Source organism: Gymnodraco acuticeps, unplaced genomic scaffold (assembly GCF_902827175.1).
Source record: "Gymnodraco acuticeps unplaced genomic scaffold, fGymAcu1.1, whole genome shotgun sequence".
Lineage (NCBI taxonomy): Eukaryota > Metazoa > Chordata > Actinopteri > Perciformes > Bathydraconidae > Gymnodraco > Gymnodraco acuticeps.
The window spans coordinates 2352719-2372377 of NW_022992081.1; the positions used below are offsets into that span (position 1 = coordinate 2352719).

The following is a 19659-nucleotide window of genomic DNA, read 5'->3' on the forward strand; positions in this document are numbered from 1 at the left end:
TGGAAGTACGTAGCCATGGTGATTGACCGTCTGTTCCTGTGGATCTTTATCCTGGTGTGTTTGACGGGAACGCTGGGGCTCTTCATGCAGCCGCTGTTCCAAGGCCACAAACCCAACGCTGATGACACAGAGTAAGTCACATACACATGACGTTTGCTTTGCCAATAACCAATAGCATGACACTTCACTTTGTAATCTAGCAGTTTTTCTGGTAGCATGCCATATTTGAGTTAATTTGCAAAACATATCAGGGTCAAGTCATACTCCAAATGAATAATCAACACTAGTTTCATTGATATATCCTAGACCAGTGCTTCTTGAAGTGTGGTCCGCGTGACTATATTGGTAAAATTTCACATTTGAATTAAATAAATACATTTAAGTTTTCCGCACTCTCGCGGGAATATCTCCGCATTTAAATCAAAACCATAGTCAACCCTGTATAAGTTATTTTGGTCATTTTTACTACTTCAATATTGCACTTCATTTTAAACTTTAATCAGAAATACATTATATCTGCTTCTATAAATCCTTTGTTTTTGTCCTTTTATAGGTATGGAGATTTCTAGGACGTTTGGAGATTAACTATAACAACTTTAACTGAGAAGCTGCACCAGGTCTAGCTCTGATCTGTTTTTTGCTGGTTGGATCCGACACATTGCAGGCAGTTGGTTGTTTCTGAAACAGTGGACCTCAAACAAACCAAATGATACAGGGACACTTTTATTTTTTTTACTGCATGGCTTTTATTTCTGATCAACTATGCATCCATCCAAGCGCTGCCAATAATAGGCATGGCAATATTTTATTGATACTCTTCTAAAACCTAAAAAAGTATTCTGACAAGATTATAATATTGCCATTTAGCCGAGATTGCTCCCATTCCATTTTTTAAACTACCTACAAGACAAGTACGGTCTATTTTTCTCAGCTCTAATTTTTCCCAATGTAAAGAAAAACTACAAAGCCAATGTAAAATGCTGTTAATTTGTCTGTTTCATTTTGACTAGTGTGCTGCTGAGGGAACAGTTGGAGCTCTTTACAGACATACAAAGGGTCATTACACATTACAGCTCCTATACGACCATGAGGTCTGTTCTCCCTTGCAGCTCTGTCGATGTGAAAATCAGACAATAAAAGATTTGACACAAATTGTTTATGTTGGCACATTAAAGTGGATCCAAATTTCCTTTTCTAAAACCAAGCTTTATTGCTAAAACTCCACCCAAATATCCACCTTTTGCTCGTCATATTATCTCTCACTCTGTTCTTCCCATGTTCTGCTTTAGAGCCTCATCTGCACCAGCCACCTCCAAGGAAGGTCGTAATCATTGTCCTATTTTAAATAATGTGTATTCTCTTCTTGCTTTCTCTTTCCGTCTTTCACTTGCTTGGTTATACACACATTTTATTTTGTTTATGTGCCATATATAATCACACATGTAGCTGTACAAGGCTACATATATTATCATGAAAAAAATGACACTGACTGTATTGAAATACATGTTAAATAAATGACTCTTTATTTTATGTGTTTGGCAAAGTTGTTTATTGTCACATGTTCCCCAGCTTCTTCCTCACATTTTGGATCATACCAGTGGTTTTGCACAGCCAAGAACATAAATCAATCAAAGTAATCAATACAACACTTTATTAATCCCAGGGGGAAATTCCATGTATTGACAGTTGCACTACATTAGATTACATGACATAGTTATATTGACATAAGTTCAATTAAAAATGTGCAATAAAAGTCCTTGTAGCCAAAGAAACACAACGTTTTGGGCACAGCATCAGAGGAACAGGAATAAGCACAGAGACACTGACTCAGGTTCATGATGAAGACTCAGGCTCATGGTGAAGACTCAGGCTCATGGTGAAGACATGGTGAAGACTCAGGCTCATGGTGAAGACATGGTGAAGACTCAGGCTCACACTGAAGACATGGTGAAGACTCAGGCTCATGGTGAAGACATGGTGAAGACTCAGGCTCACACTGAAGACATGGTGAAGACTCAGTCATGGTGAAGACTCAGGCTCACACTGAAGACATGGTGAAGACTCAGAGTCATGGTGAAGACTCAGGCTCATGGTGAAGACATGGTGAAGACTCAGGCTCATGGTGAAGCCATGGTGAAGACTCAGGCTCATGGTGAAGACTCAGGCTCATGATGAAGACTCAGGCTCATGATGAAGACTCAGGCTCATGGTGAAGACATGGTGAAGACTCAGGCTCATGGTGAAGCCATGGTGAAGACTCAGGCTCATGGTGAAGACTCAGGCTCATGATGAAGACTCAGGCTCATGATGAAGACTCAGGCTCATGGTGAAGACTCAGGCTCATGGTGAAGACATGGTGAAGACTCAGGCTCATGATGAAGACTCAGGCTCACGGTGAAGGCATGGTGAAGACTCAGGCTCATGGTGAAGACATGATGAAGACTCAGGCTCATGATGAAGACTCAGGCTTATGGTGAAGACTCAGGCTCATGGTGAAGACTCAGGCTCATGGTGAAGACTCAGGCTCACACTGAAGACGTGGTGAAGACTCAGGCTCATGGTGAAGACGTGGTGAAGACTCAGGCTCATAGTGAAGACTCAGGCTCACACTGAAGACGTGGTGAAGACTCAGGCTCATGGTGAAGACGTGGTGAAGACTCAGGCTCATGGTGAAGACTCAGGCTCATGGTGAAGACATGATGAAGACTCAGGCTCATGATGAAGACATGATGAAGACTCAGGCTCATGGTGAAGACTCAGGCTCACACTGAAGATGTGGTGAAGACTCATGCTCATGGTGAAGACGTGGTGAAGACTCAGGCTCATGGTGAAGACGTGGTGAAGACTCAGGCTCATGGTGAAGACTCAGGCTCATGGTGAAGACATGATGAAGACTCAGGCTCATGATGAAGACATGATGAAGACTCAGGCTCATGGTGAAGACTCAGGCTCACACTGAAGATGTGGTGAAGACTCAGGCTCATGGTGAAGACGTGGTGAAGACTCAGGCTCATGGTGAAGACTCAGGCTCATGGTGAAGACATGATGAAGACTCAGGCTCATGGTGAAGACTCAGGCTCATGATGAAGACTCATCGTAAAGACATGATGAAGACTCAGGCTCATGGTGAAGACATGGTGAAGACTCAGGCTCATGATGAAGACTCATGGTGAAGACATGGTGAAGACTCAGGCTCATGGTGAAGACATGGTGAAGACTCAGGATCATGATGAAGACTCAGGCTCATGGTGAAGACTCAGGATCATGATGAAGACTCAGGCTCATGATGAAGACTCAGGCTCATGATGAAGACTCAGGCTCATGGTGAAGACATGATGAAGATTCAGGCTCATGGTGAAGGCATGATGAAGCTTTCAGTGCAATCCTTGTCGGCCCAAACAATCCGGAAGACGAGAAAGGAAACGTTGGAAACATTGTTCATTGAAACGTTGCCCGAACAGTCGGAAAGCCATTGATGGAATTATTGTCAGATATATCATGATGCAGCAATGTGTCAAAGCACATCAAACTAAACCCAAGATATGCCATCTGAGCCATTACCCAGAGATCGTACGTTGCATGAATGCAAAAATCAGCAACTCAACGGCAACGAGACAAATCTAATCTTTCTCTGCAAGAAAGTTTAGAGAGGGCACAGCTTAATAAGTTACTACTGGAATTTATTAATAAAAAAAGTAAGTTTTTTAAGTTATTACATTTTGGAGTTTAATATGTATCTTAAAATAGCTTTTGTAATTTGTTGATTTTCAAAATAATTGTTTAGCAGTGTAGCAGCACGTACAGAAAACACAGAAACAAGATTATTTAATGTACAGGATGTGCATAGGATAGTTGCCCTTACAATTTAATCAAGGGGTATCCGATTTTGTCTCTATGCCCTCTTTTTCTGAACCACCGTTTTCCCTAGGCACACAACATGAGATTTAAAACCACTAACCCTGGTGAAAATAGGTCTGAGCATCATTTAACAAGCTTAAAATCTTTTTAGAATCCTATTCAGCTGTCTGGCCAGACTTACTCTTGAACACTGACATCAGGAGGGTAAATATAGTTGAACCACTCTCTCAGTAAGAGAAAGGAAGGGAGAAACTATTAGTGGAAGAGATATCATTTCTTAGCTTTTGTGGATGGGATAACTGGCACTGTTAAAAGACTGCTGAGTCCTGACTGTACAGGATAAAAGGAGGTGCTCAGCATCTCAGAAGGGGGCAGACGGGGTTGGCAGAAAGTGGTGCGAGTATTTTTATACTTTTCAAATGTTGGTATAACAACACTAAAGTGTCATTTTTGACATGCGCTTTATCTGGGTGACCTCAAATACATTTAGAACATTCAGAACCCAAACTAGTTTTCATCATGTGTTGATCAAACAGCATCGGAAGACAAGCAGCTGTGTGTGCTTTGCGTCGGTGTGAGGTCTTGTGAATGTATAAGTGTGGCTCTGAAAAACATACTGTCTTGTTGAAAATGTGATTAAGGTAAGGATGTCATGAGTTAGACAATCTTACAAATTATTGGCTAAAGGTCTGAGCACACCGGGGACAGCACCCACTATTTCTGATGTTCTGGTGTAGCTCACGAATATCCAGGCTAAAACCTTCTCCTATGTGCCCTGGGCTATCCGATTAGTAACTTGAGATGCGAGAAAGAGCTGCAGTCGATTGACGACGTCCAAGACGGGTTTGTTTATTGGCTTTCATGTACAGCAATCTGTTTGTGGAGATTAATACAAATGTGTCCCCAAGTTTGCATTTCAGCCTATTCTTTTTATCTTTTGTGCTTTCTGCACGTTGTGTTGACCTGCATTCAAAAAGCTTGCCTAAACTGTGATTGCCCTAATCTCTAATACAAAACGTCCCTGCAGTGCTGCCCCTGGCCAAATTGGGGCCCTGGCGAAATTTTGTTATGGGACTCATGGTGGGGAAACTGACGTTTCACACAGAGGTCAAGGAATAGACGAAAGGGTTAGAACTTAGGAGTTGATTTTTGGACTATTCGACTGCAACCCTTGTGTTTTTGAGAGCTTATGACGAGTTATGTGAGAGGACATTGTACTGGTTGTGAGAGAGCATACTTTAAAAGGAAGTCAGATTGATCCAACAGGAAGCCAGTTTAAATATTCAATCCTTGACTGGTTTACAGCCTTGAAAACAAAGCCTGAAGCTGCTCAGAGCACTGCTAGCTACATTTGAGCTGCAATAAGAACTTTTGGTAACACTTTATATTAAGGTACACAAATTCACCATCAACTAGTTGTTAATTAACATGCATATTAGCAGTATATTGGCTATTTATTAGTCATTATAAAACACTTATTAATGCCTTATTCTACATGACCGTATTCTACAAGTAATAAGCCATTAGTTGAGCGTTTTTCCTCAATAACCCTCTAATTAGTGCTTATTTATTGCAAGTAAGGAAGTTGTTGTACATGAGTTTTGGTCTTAATATGCTCTGCTCAATATGGGCCCAATAAGACAGTAGTACCTAATTTTGAGTTATTTAGACTTAATTAACACTTATAGTTTCATGTCTTGTTACATAAGAATAGATCATATTTGATCTAAAAAATATCTAGTTGTGATCATACTGTGTGACCTGCTTGTATGTACTTACACAATAGGTGTACTGTTCTCTCTATGTGTTGTACTGTCTCAGTGTGAACATAGATTAAACAGCCAGCCAAACTCTTTTGAGAGCCAGAGAATGAGCAGCCATGCTCCTTTATTTAATTGTTTGCAGTCTACTGACATTCAAACGGAGTAAAACTATAAAAAAGAAGATACAAGGCACTTAAGGATCTCATACATGCAAGTGTAACATACACAGATTAACACATAGGACTGCTAAATGTAAACAAGGTAAATATAGCTAATGCTAGCAGTGCAATAAGCATACAGGCTAGTATGGCTAACTGCTAGCGTGTATGCTAGCGCGAATGCTAACGCATTTTAACGCAGTTTAAACATCTCCAAATGTCATCACATAAACACAATATATGTTACTAATCCTTACAGTCAGTGTAAGTGTTAGGCTTACACTTACAGTCATTGCATTCTGACGGACTTGACCCTTTTACTCTTCAGGTTGCATAGGGAAAATTAGTAGTAGTCTACTGCCATTGTGGGCGGTGTCCGTCAAACAAAAAACGTAGAGCCAATCAGGAACTGATAATTTAGTCCAACTTCCTTTTCAATCAAACTCACTTCCTTTTTAGACCCTCCAGAAAAACGCTATTCTGCGATCGCAGAATTTACCGCATAATCAGCAAAATGGCGCAGATTTTTAAAAAGCCGCATATTTATCAAAAGGCCGCATAATCCCCGCATTTTTCCACACAAAGTTGAGGGGAAAAAAAGTTAACTCGTCTTGACATGAAGTGATGATGATGAGGCTCGCGCATCACAGAAAGTAAACAACACCGTAGAGTGAAGGTGTGAAGCTCACACGAGAGAAAAAACCAAGATGAAAAAAATCTAATCCATCTCATTTACCGACGAACATTTCTGCTAAAGACCGGGTAAAGCAGTACCCCGATATCTTGCACGAAAGTGGGGGGAAACTATTCTGCACCCCATGCAAAGTGTGTTGGAGCATAAGAGAACATCGACGGTGACGACCCACTTTGATTCATTCAAACATTCGAAAATGCTTTCTGCTGCTGCGGACAAGAAAGCCAAACAACTCACGTTCACCGAGACATCAACCTCCAAAACCCTTTCGAGGGCTACAAGAAACGAGGTGAGAAGCCTACAAGATTGAAGCTGGTCAGATAACGAACAAGTAAATGAAAACAGAATGAGGCGGATAAGTGAGTGAGTGAGTGAGTGTGAGAGAGAGATTAAAATAGCCCAATTGCTTTTACTATAAATAAACATTGAATGTGTTTAATTGTATAGCAAAGGGGTTTAACGTTAGTGGCAGGTTGTGTGTGAGAGAGAATACATAAATAAGACATCCCAATATTTATTTTTCCGCATATTTAGCATGTTTCGCAACTTTCCGCATATTTCACAACTTCCCGCAATTTCACCGCATAAAATCACATAAAACCCCGCATGTTTGATCGCATAATCAAGGATTTTTGCTCGCGTTTTTCTGGAGGGTCTACCTTTTCAATCATACTCTCTCACACACATAGCCCTATTCTTATGCACACACCCTATCATTCTGTTTTATACACATACCTATAGTCATTCACATTAACTATTATTACCTCTTATATAAGCTATTATTCGGCCTTTCATTCACTGCTATTCTGTTTTACATATAGGCTACAGGGATGCAAACTTGTCACCTTTCGGCGAAATTCGCCGTTTTGAATCCAAAATAGATCGTTTGTGTGATTAATGTAGATCTGCAATACAAATATTTTTGGGGTATGGGGGGGAGGGGTCTGGGTCCCGGAGTAATCTGCGGCCGCAAACTGCTATGTGCCAGTGCCATCATGACACGCATGGTGTTCTTTTTTTATATATTATAATGAAGCGCGAGCTGTGTGCTCGAGTCGTCCTGCCTGTCGGCTCTGCTCATGGATGTATAATAAGGCTCTGCTTCTCCACGATGAGTGTCTAGCTTCAGCAGCTACATTACCTACGGGTGCGTTCGTTAATATTAACTGTGTTGTCCGGAGTCACTGTGTTGGACCGCTGGTGAACAGCTGTTAGAACGGGCCGTTCAGGTGTTCAGAGCAGAGCTCCCTGTCCGAGCGGCAGAGCGTGATGTGCACTGAAACGTTTTTCTGTCGCAATATTATCGTTGAGCAAACTTAACTAGCAAACTAGCATCACTATCTGCTAACGTTAGCTTTAGCCTTCGTTTTCTAATCGTTTTTTTCATAGGCTATAAACGGAGGTGGTATAAGTATATATCTTGTACTTGAGTAAAAGTAGAAGTACCCAGGTCTTGTATTTGAGTAAAAGTAGAAGTACTCAGATCTTGTACTTGAGTTAAAGTAGAAGTACCATAATGTAGGAACAATCCTGCAATCAAAATGTTCCTCAAATAAAAGTACAAAAGTATTATCATCAAAATATAGTTAAAGTAGCGACAGTAAAAGTAGAAGTACTCAGGTCTTGTACTAGAAGCACCAGCGTGTAGGAATACTCTGTTACAGTAAAAGTACTGCATTCAAAATGTTCCTCAAGTAAAAGTATTAAAGTAGCGACAGTAAAAGTAGTGATTGTGCAGATTGGTCCATTTCAGAATAATATATATGATATGTTTTATAATGATTGATCATGAAAGTGTTCTCAAAGCTGGTGAAGGTGCAGCTAGTTTGAATGGCTTTGTATACTGCAGGGTAGCTTGTGGATTTACTCCAGGTGGAACTAAAGTCTGATTTAACACTTGAGTATATTTCACATCATTCATCCACATCTGTAAAGTAACTAAAGGTATTAAATACATGTAGTGGAGTAAAAGTACACCATGTACCTCTGAACTGTAGTGGAGTAGAAGTACAAAGTAGCAAAATAAACATTGAAATACTTAAATAAAGTACAAGTATCTCAAAATTGTACCCAAGTAGTACTTGAGTTTATGAATGTAGTTACTTTACACCAGTGGCTATAAAGATAGAAAGACTAAGCCTTGCACAGAGGCATGAAAATACATTTTCAAAATGCTCAACAGTGCTGCCAAAATGATAGACTGACTGCTACACAATTAAAATAAATGCTTTTATATATATTTATATTAGATGTGACTCTTTGGCGTTTCTGTTCTTAGTAACACTGCTGCTTTAGTTGTTCTGACTGCTAAAATCATCTGTTATTCCTCATTTTAAAGCCGATATTCCGTGGGGTCGGGGGGCTTGGATCCTTGTCACCTTTTTCATACCTGATGAGTTTGCATCCTTGCATATATGACTATTGTTATTAACATGAAATACTATTCCCTCTAACATAGGTTATTATTCTGTCTTACATACATTGTTTACCGATTACACACATACTACTATCCTCTTTCACATACACTATTATAATGTTCTATTATATTATAGTTGTTTGTGAAAGACGATAGTGTGTGTACGAGAATATGATGGTGCGTTTAAGAGATTTTGTTTTTGTGTGTGAGAGAGAATAGTTATTTATGTATGATAGTAGTCAATTAAGGAAGGAATGACAGTACGTTAAAGATGGTATGATGCTGTGTGTGAAAGAGTCTGGTGGTGTACATGTGAGATTCTGATATTGTTTGTAAGACCAAGTATGAGTTGTGAGCTAGACGGCCTCTCATAAGAAAGCCTCCTTCCTCAGTCTGACAGTAGAGTCGACGTTCGCGAAACAGAGGGCCTCATCATATAACTTTGCGTGGGGCCTCAAGTTGGCCAGGGACGGCCCTGGCAGGCATGCATGTGTGTGTGTGACTGTGTGTATGCAAGTGCATGTGGCCAAATTTGTGAATGCCATCTGGCAACCAAAAGGTGAAAATAACATCGCCTTCCAACTGTCAGCAGCCTCTGAAGACTGAGCACACATTTACTTTTAATGTAGTACTGAATGAACACGCACACACATAGACTATGATGCGATTTAACTGGCCAAAATCCTTTATCTCAGCAAAAGGGAGGCACTGATTCCTCAAGTCAGCACATCAGCAAAAATACTAGGAGCCTCTGCTGCGGTGGACAGCTATCGACAAAGCGCATATTTACTGTTCCTCAGTTGTGTGTGTGTGTTATTTACCAGGTGTCCCACCCTATCAATATGAGTTGGACTGGAGCATAAATGTGAGAGATGTGACAACGGTGTTTCTGGTGGAAAGGCCAGAATGGAACAGAGCAGGCCAGTCATACTCTAGTATAAGATTGTGAAACGTAATATCCTTTTGTGAAACTTACATCAAAGACACATTGCTCAGGTGCTGTAGATGGTGGGCCTTTAAATGTGCATTTTAAACATTAATATGACAGAATTAAATCTAAATATATGATATAGTTCTACATGGATTTGTTGGTTAATCTGCAGTACAATAGACAGGTGCACACCAATTAAAAGTAAGGTATGGATGTGATAGATACCGTAATTAAATTAAATATATTTAATATTTCAAAACGTTTTCTAAAAGTATTTGATAAATGGTTGAAACAAGTAGCTTCTGTCAAGTGTTTTTTTGCTAACTTGACTAAAGCAACTTGAGCATATCATATGAACTAACTTGTATTATGCTTAAGTGTTGCCAAACTGATGACAACAATGGGCTGCCTCGCGTCACTGCTTTCTTTCTGTCACTACAATGATTTTGAATTCTGAATGGTGCCACCGTTTTTCACAGAGCAGCGCTTTTCCAGGACACTGCTTTTTAAATGATCTCTCTCCATCCCTCCCGTTCTTGCTACAGTGACCTCTGCAGATACCTCCTAACCCACCTGATCTCTGCTGCAGCCTTACTTTAAATGAGCCAAGCTTTATAGATCAGCACTTTTTGTACAGCACCCACATGTACACACTGAGCTTTTTGTCCCTTTGTTCAGGTACCTGAAGGAACCTGCTTTTGTCTGTCGTTGAGTCAAGTTGGTAACAAAGATGTTAAGCCAGCTAATGTTATTATAAAACTGCAGAGTCATTTATGTAATGGCTTGCTTTAATCATGTTTAACATCCATCCCGTAAAATCCAATGATTAAACTTTTCTTAAGAGTGTGGTTTGATCGTCAAGTTATTTTTAATTGTTTTTTGAGGCATTATAGCTTTAAAAACACCGGTGGCTCCTCCCTTATTTACAGTAAAGTCAACCATCTCCTGGCTGTGGCTGTGCCACATGCAATCACATAGATGGAGCCTGGCACGTGTCCAGGTTCCTTGGAGTGTGTGTGAAGGAGCAGGAGTATGTTCCACCCTCGAGCTCCAGCGCGACTAGACGGAGCAGAACGAGCCCGCTGGATGACTGCAGGGGTGCCCCACAAAACCCTGCTTATTTGAGAAAGAAACCTTAGGACATTTTAGCTACGCAGGGAGTCGGATAATCCACCAGGATGCAGACCCCTGTTAACACTGGCGTCATCAGCAAACATCCCAGTATGACTTAATGCAAACAAAAAACAGGAGTTTTCAGTGTTCATTTACCAGTCTTACATTTCAATGCCTCCATAAACAATTTAAGCATTTCAGACTGAGGACTATGGCATTAGCAATACTTGCATACATGTAAATATATATATATGATCTATATAATATATATATGTATGGAAATATATATATACAGTATGATATATATATATATATATATATGTATGTGTATATATATATATATATATATATATATATATATATTATATTATATATATTATATATATATATATATTATTATATTATATATATATTATTATATATATATATATATATATATTAGGGCCGGGACTCGATTAAAAAAATTAATCTAATTAATTAGAGGCTTTGTAATTAATTAATCGAAATTAATCGCATTTTTAATCGCATATACATATTTGACCTAAGAACAGTGAGAAGCAATTTTTTTTCACATGGATTTTAGTATACCATTAGGCGTATTCACACCGCAGTACTTTTCCCACAAAGGTTCATGAGAACTCTTTGAACCTGGGGGTGGATTAGGCAAATTAAGCCGCTGACGTCACTTCTTCTTCTTCTGCTTTGGGTTTACTGGCAGGCCGCAAACCACTTCACGGCGTATACTGCCGCCCAAAGTCCCCGGCCGGAAGTCCCCGGAGTTGGGGAAGGCTTCAGTAGAAGCTGCTGGGAGTCCCAGCAGCTTCTACTGAAGCCTTCCGAGTAAATCGCCAGAACGCCGACACCTCCTCATCTCCACCGCTCCCATGTTTTATTTTGTGTTGCCATAAGTTAGTCTCTCTGCGTTTCTGCGCTGGGCTAATGCTAATAAAACTAATGCTAATAATGCTAATGCGAGGATAATAAAATGGCGGCTTCACAAAACTTTTTGGGAGTTTTACGGGGCGTGGTTTGCAATCCGCCCAGCCAATCAGAAATATAGCTCTTTTCTCACAAGAGAGCCGCACGAAAGTCCCTGCTCTCTAGCAGCTCTCTGCTCTCTAGCAGGGACTTTCGTGGGGGTAAAAAGGTTCTCATGAACTAATTTAGTACCGGCTCTTTTTGGTGTGAACGCGATAAAAGAGGCTAACGTCCACGCTAGCTTCCACGCTAGCTGCTATATGTTTTGCATTGAGGTGATACTTGAGGCTTGATGTGCTGCGGTGATATGCGAATTCCTTTTTGCATAATTTGCACACAACCGTGCTCTTATCGACGCTTCCATCCGTCCGTTTTTTAAAACAACATTTCCCACTATTGTTCACTGTGGTTTGTTGTTGTCTGAAGTCATGAACGTTAGTTGGTGCTCCAGTATAATCGGTACGCCTGAAACTCATCCAGTGAGAAACGTTCCGCGGTGCAAAAATAAGTGCGATTAAAATGCGTTAATTTTTTTAACGCGTTAATTTTTGTGTAATTAATTAATCTTAATTAACGCGTTAAAGTCCCGGCCCTAATATATATATATATATATATATCATAATTACATCATGTTTAGGTCAAAGCCATGTATTAAAGTCAGACTGTAAAAGTGTGGATCTGTGGTCGGGAAAACATTGTCTGGGGATTGGCGCTAGTTTCCTCCCCCCGCTGCTCATTGAGGAAACGCTACCTTCACTCCTATGATTGTTTCTCCCCATTTATCAGGTAGGAGAGTTGTCAAGAGTTACTGTGACATTTTGAGTGAGAAAGGGGTTACGTTTTGACGAGTTTAGATAAGTGTGTGTATGTTAGCCCATGTATGTATATAAGTTAGGTCCCCACAAGAGCATAAACAAACACTGTGGAGGCGAGCGCCGCCACTATTTTGCATCAGTGCAATTGTTAAGCAATATAAAAATGAGAGCCTGCAGCATAACAGCGCCTCCTGACCATGTTTCAAAGGTTTAAAGTGAAAAAGTTAGGCTCCTTAGCTAGCCGTACAGGTGAAGTCAGTAGGCTGTGGTCGCTGGTATCCTCCAAAGATGGACGACTTGCTGTTGATGACGACATGTTCCCATTCCCTATTGTAATTTCCTAATCCTTTTTTTTAACTTGAACACTAAGCAGAGTTGTTATTTTTTTCTTACTTGTCTTCTCCTCATACTGACATACTGACTAATCTCCTCCAAAGAAATCCTCTCCAGCACTCACTTTAAACTGTTTTTGATCGCACATATCAACAGTACGTGAGGCCTCCAGCAACACAACCATATTTATGTTGTTATGCTCTACAATGTTCGCCAGTGTTAACAGGGGTCTGCATCCTGGTGGATTATCCGACTCCCTGCGTAGCTAAAATGTCCTAAGGTTTCTCTCTCAAATAAGCAGGGTTTTGTGGGGCACCCCTGCAGTCATCCAGCGGGCTCGTTCTGCTCCGTCTAGTCGCGCTGGAGCTCGAGGGTGGAACATACTCCTGCTCCTTCACACACACTCCAAGGAACCTGGACACGTGCCAGGCTCCATCTATGTGACCCATTCCTTTTTTCTCTCTTGCCTTTATTAACCTCCATTCCTTTCCTTCCCCTCCTCCTCTCTCTATTTCTGTTCTCTTCCACTCTCTTACTCCCCCCACCTCTTTTTTCTTCAGTCTCTTCTAAATTGTGTGTGGAGAAATGGGAACTAAAAATATGCCAGTGATAAACCCAATTATCCGTACTTTCTCACGCTACACGCCCAAATAGCTTAGGACGCGGTACAGGCCGAGTGCCAGATACCAGCATTCTGTGTGGATACAGTGTGCGTCTCCACCTGAGTGTTGTGTAGTCATTTAAATAGCTTCAGCTGTCTGCAGTTACCAGTGTGGAACTACAAATCAACTGACCACAGCATTCACGCTGACTCTAAGAAATTGAAATTGATTTTTGACACAATTCTTATTCAGCACTAGAGGAGAAGTATGGTATATTCTTCAGAGGAGACTAGTGCAGAGAGAAACCGCCGAGATAAAGTTGTGCCGGCCCAGCAATAGGCTACTCCCTGATGACCCTGCAGTATTTTACTCTCTGAGTCTCCGCTGTGTCTTTGTGGCTCTTCTAGATATCGCCTGCTAAGCATGATGGCTTAAGTCAGCTTGTCCCATAGGATAACCCCCTTCAGGCAGCACACAATGTTTGATAGCTGTGTGTGTGTGTCACTGTGTGTGTGTGTCGCTGTGTGTGCGTTTTTATGTTTGGCCTGCCGTCTGAAGATGACCAGAAAGGTCACCAGCACAGAAACACTGCACTGCAAAATAAATTCAAGATATAATTCAAATATTTTCTGAAACAACTTATATTTAAAAGACATTTCCTTTCAGATATGTGATTACAGTCTGCACACAGCTCTGATGCAATGTCTTTGGCAGCTGAGTTTGAACTATGTAAAAACATTCCCAGTGTTGACATTTGGTCTCTAATTATAGTCCCATTTTGCCGCCACAGCAATGAATAAAAGATGCCCAGCTCTACAGACATTAATAAGTGTGATGCTCTTAGACAGCACTTGATGTACTAACAGAGATTTGAGCTTGTTTAAGTATTCCTCTCGTCTCTGAGCTCGAGTACGTATGAGAGTCAGATACAAGGCGCACCCTCGCTTTCACAAGCTGTAACAGTCAAAGTGTTGCCAGACTGGTGAGCTGCCGCATTTATTTTAGATTTATACGTCAGTTTACAATCCCTGACTTGCAATCTCCTTGGGCTCAGACCTATGGTGCACAGTGATTTGCATGTGTGCATGTGAAAACGCCACATATGGGGCCATTTTTCAGGACTTTAAACTAGCGGTCGGGAGTTTTATATACAATTTGGGGCGTCCCCAATTTGATTAGTTGGTCTTATAGTCAGCATAAGCTAACCCATTTTTTTTACTATACGTACCTGACCATATGACATTTCCTGTCCCAGAGGATATTAGTCTTTCAAGACCAGCTTGTGTGTGTTTCTGTGTGTATGTTTGGGCTCCAGTGTAAACTATGGTACCTGTAAATCATCTCTATGTTGGTGCACTGAGCTACTACACAACAGCACGCTCACACTGTGCAGCTATAATAGAGCTACGTGGGCAGAGTCCATCAAATGAATGCTTTCCTTAATCAGACAAATGAACAGATGTGTTTGTGTAGGTGTGTGTGTGTGTGTGTGTGTGTGCTCTTCCACCTGTTGACTTGTGTGTGTACCTTAAGCTGATAATCCTTTGATGAAGAACAACATTACTTCTTTGGCAGACCTCATGTCATTTGATATATAGACACAACCAGATGTGTTGTTATCATTTATACGACATCTTTACTGAGGTTGCTTTTGCTGGTCTGAATTTACACTTAACTTAGGTGTTGATTGCTTCTGTTTTTTTCTAATTTGATTTAGAATTAAAAACCTGGACACAAGATTGATCTCAGGTAAGGACTTTGGATTCCAAGGCTGCAATTAGGCCACCATTGAAATAGCCCATGTGATGTTACCTTGAGAGGCAGCTGTATTTTTACAAAATCAAAAGATCACATTAAAATCCTTGAAGCTGATTCCCGGTAATTCTCCAATAAGCAGGGCATGAACCCTCCTTCCCACCAACCAGGTCTCGGGCTTGATGATGGTTATTTAATTTTTTGGACCTGGAAGATGTCCACGGTTTTGCCATTACGAAATGTCATAGCCCAGCGCTCTATGTAAATGACGTAATAAGGTGAGGCTAAAAATACCGTCTCATTAAGTGGTTAGCATGGCTTCTGCTATAGAATCAGTTATATCCGAACTGGACAGTATTTCTTCAGTGAAAGAATAGCAAAGATTGTCACTGAAGGTTTTATCTTGTTGAAAAAGCTGTTTTCACTCTTTTACCACCTGTCTCTCCAGTACATTGATTTACAAATGATGTGTCCAATCACCTGCCCTTTTCAAAATGTTTCCAATGGCGACTTTTCAAGTGTCTCATGCATGAATATGGGGAGCCAGTTTTGAATGTATTGTCCTTCTCATGGACGATGACACCAAGTACTGCTCCCCTCCATATACAAATAATGAGCAACCTGCTCCACCATGTGATATATAGTAACCCGTCTCCATGGTGACTTATTGAAACACATCATGTAGGCATCCTTTTATATTCAGATATATTGAAAAGTGACTTGTTTTAAATACCTTTTGTTGAAGTATCTTTGGTAGTTAGTTACATATTTCACACTTAATAACCGACAACATCAATACGATGCCCTATTAATATGTTATCTTGTCCCAGTGAAGCATTCTGCCTTACAACACTTTGAAAACATTATTAAAAACCCTTAGCATCTCTTCCTTAAGTAATATTTTCTATATTATAACACTGACCACCAGAAAGAGTTAACCAGAGTGCAACAAACAAAAATATATTACATTATGAGTAATGTAGGCCGGGCCATAAGTGCAAAGCAATATCGATCAGAAAGATGTATTGATTCTCTTTTCTAATAAGCTTTTTTACGACATCACCATTATGTGCAATAATCCTGACTCTTTGTTTTCAGAAAATGTTTTAGGGGGCGCGGCTTTTACTCTAAAAGTAGAAAGCGTATTTGTAACTGTATTTCAGAAAATGCATCATTGGTAGAGGTATTATATAGCCATGACATATTCCAGTGTTATGAATTGAATCTAAGTGCAGCCATTATTAGATTGGACTATTGTTTGGCGTGTGATTGATGCCTTTCCTGGATGCAGCAGCACTCAATTCATGCCTTCAGCTCTGTCCATATTGCAAAACCTTTTCTCTTCGCTCCAACAACACTCCTTATTTCTTCTCTCTTCACATAGGGACGACATGATATCTACTGTCCTTCCTCCTGGAAGCTTCCAGAAGCCTCCGATCACCTCCGCTCCATTAAACCCCACCTCAGAGAGACGATCATGCCAGGGAGAATAAAAAAGCCCATCCAGATTTCATTACATGGAGTTGAAAATAAAAGCATTTCTCTCGGGGGCCAGGGGATGTGGTGCTGCAGATATGCGGACGTGAATAATTCAAGATGGTCTAAAAGTTCTAGCGAGGGGAGATAGATATTTTTATATGTTGTGTTTCACTTGAGGCAGAAAGATGGCACCAGTGTACGCCGGATGAATGAGAGCAGGTGCAGGGGGGGAAAGCATGTTGGAGGTATGTGAGGTGAAAGGAGAACGCAGAGGGAGAGCATGGAATGGCAAAATGCTTTGAGGAAGTAAGGACAATGCAGCAAAACCAGAAGAGGACAGATGTTGACAAATAAAGTTGGTGTATTGTTGGGTGGAAGAGGAGGAAGTCAAAATGGGGAGATGACGCTGTGGAGGGATAAGAGGATGACACTAATGGCTTTTGGGCTCAGTGCATGCAGCTTTTACGAAAAAAAACATGAATTAAAGATGGCGCAGGGCAGAGCGGCACAGTGCGTCACGCTAAACAACCCTGGCAGAAACATTGATTCTAACCTAGTTCCTGCTCTAAACCGCCACACTAATAAGGCCGGCGAAGAAGCGTGTCATGACGCCACACTGTGAGCTCAACACTTGTCAGATGGCGACACCAGCAACAGCGAAAACACATTATCCCCGTCATGCTTATTCTGTTTTTCCCTCATCTATCCTTTTTATGCAGAGCTTGTCAGCCGGGATTAGACTCGGTAAACTCCTTCCAATATCTAAATAAGGAAGAGAGGAATGCGTGTTTTGATGCTTTTTACATGTGCTGAAATGAGAGGATAGAGATTGTTGTGACAAAACACAGACATTGTTGTGAAGGTTGATTGTGTTTATCCTGGTGATATGGCCTTAGGGTGAAGCGGAAGATCTGGCATCAAATGTGTGTGTGTGTGAGTGTGTGTGAGCATATTATACAAACACATATTCTCACAGGATATTTACATCGCACATCTGGTAGTTTTACCTGAGGCAAAACACCATCCTGTTTCATCTGTCTTTTTATTATCTTGTTAATTAACTAAACAAGATCAAATAAACTTAATTACAATTGATTATAATGAGTGTATTTCTTTCTCTTTTTTTGGCTAACCAGTGCCCTTATTGTAGATACAGACTTGAACGGATTCGAACCCTGGTCCTCCGCATGGGGACCAATGCCAGGCAGCCAGCTAACTGAACGATACAGCGGTCCATAATGGGTGTATTTGATGGTTGGCACTGTGGTTTAGTGACTCATTGGTGTAAGTGGATTTTGTATTAGGGGGATGTAGTGTGAAAGGGTAGGGGCCAGGCATAAAAGAGAAAATATAGAGGATTTTATTTATTTATTTTGCATTTGGAGAATATATAGTGGCCTTTTACTCTGACCATCTGCCTCTGCTGTACAGAAGAATACAACTAATTCATTAATGAAACCCTTTATAACTTAATGGAAAACTATTGACTATCTATCTTGATTTCATAATGCATACATGTTATTCATTGGTTAAGATATGGACACTGAGAGAGCCAAAGGACATTTTCGGATTAAGAATTGAGGAGCCGACAAAAAAACTAAAGCTAGTTTTGGTAAACAAAATGAAAGCTAACATTCAGATCTTCCAATAAAAAACACTCTCTTATTAATTGTCAATTGAACAGCTCCAGATGTGTTCAATGTAAAACATCACACGTTTCAGACTTACATGGCCAATTATTGATTGAACTAACATAGTCCGAAGAGGAATTCTTCATGTGTTCCCCTTTAAACAGGGGGGTTGATGACTGTTCCCCCAATGGAGCCTAATGTGTCCCCCCCCCCCCTTCCTGTCGTTGACTTTCCACCCACACAAAATATTCTGTGTGTGTGTGTCGACTCGGTTCAGCTCAGCTCTGCTAAGCATCAGGCTACTTGTTTAATTACTCTGTTTGATGACGTCAAACCAAGCAGGGAAGAAACCGCGGGCTGAAATTAAACTTAATCAGGGCGATCGGATTACCTGCGGAACATTTATCACGGGATGAGCCTGTCAGTGAGACAGAAAGCACGGGTATAATTCGGAGCAGCTAAACTTTCCTCCAGCGCAGCGCAGTGCTGCAGTTTAGTGGCTGGGGAAAGACACGGCATGCTCCCTGTGCATTAAGTGATGTAAAGAGTATGCTTGAACTCATTAGAGTACGCTCACTAACATATTTTTTCAACATCTTATTGTCTCGTGGAGCAGCACATGTTGCTAAATGCTGATAATGTATGAAATACCCCTCTAAAGTAGCTCATCTCAGCACCATGGACAACACACAATGTAAATTAGCGGCACTGGCCGTGGTGCTGAGATCATAAAACCTGCGTTTTCTATAACACTAGAACTTTCTAAATCAGCCGGAAATCTTAAAAAAAAAAGCTTCGCAAAATTACTCTATTTAAAAAATAATGGTTACTGATCTCACTGGCTCTACCAAAAACACATTAAGGGGCTTTTCAATATTACTAGTGGCTATTTTACATGCGCAAATCTTGCCTTTAATTAGACGCCAAACATTCCTCCAGAATTTAGGCACAGGTCGTTTTGATCTGCATGAATGTTCTCCTGTGATTCACGGGATGAAATTACTCCTATAATCCCACAGAGCAGTTGTTTAGGGCGGCTCGTTTTCCCTCCCCGCTGTGTGGATGCGCCAGAGGGGAGCTTTGCGCTCATATGGGAGGGACGAGTCAGTCAAGTTCGGATCAGATCAGGAAGG

The 19659-nt window shown here is 40.8% G+C and overlaps 1 protein-coding gene across 1 annotated transcript in view; it reads left to right on the forward strand.

Annotated features, from left to right (window-relative positions):
• The window catches only part of LOC117537316 (neuronal acetylcholine receptor subunit beta-2-like), a 35731-nt gene extending 34220 nt beyond the window's left edge, over positions 1–1511 (forward strand). The window contains 2 exon segments of the mRNA XM_034202500.1: positions 1–131; positions 554–1511. The exon segment at positions 1–131 is cut by the window's left edge and continues 10 nt beyond it. Of these exon segments, the coding sequence (XP_034058391.1) occupies positions 1–131; positions 554–569 (147 nt within the window). The 3' untranslated portion in view covers positions 570–1511.
• Positions 1512–19659: the final 18148 nt, after the last annotated feature.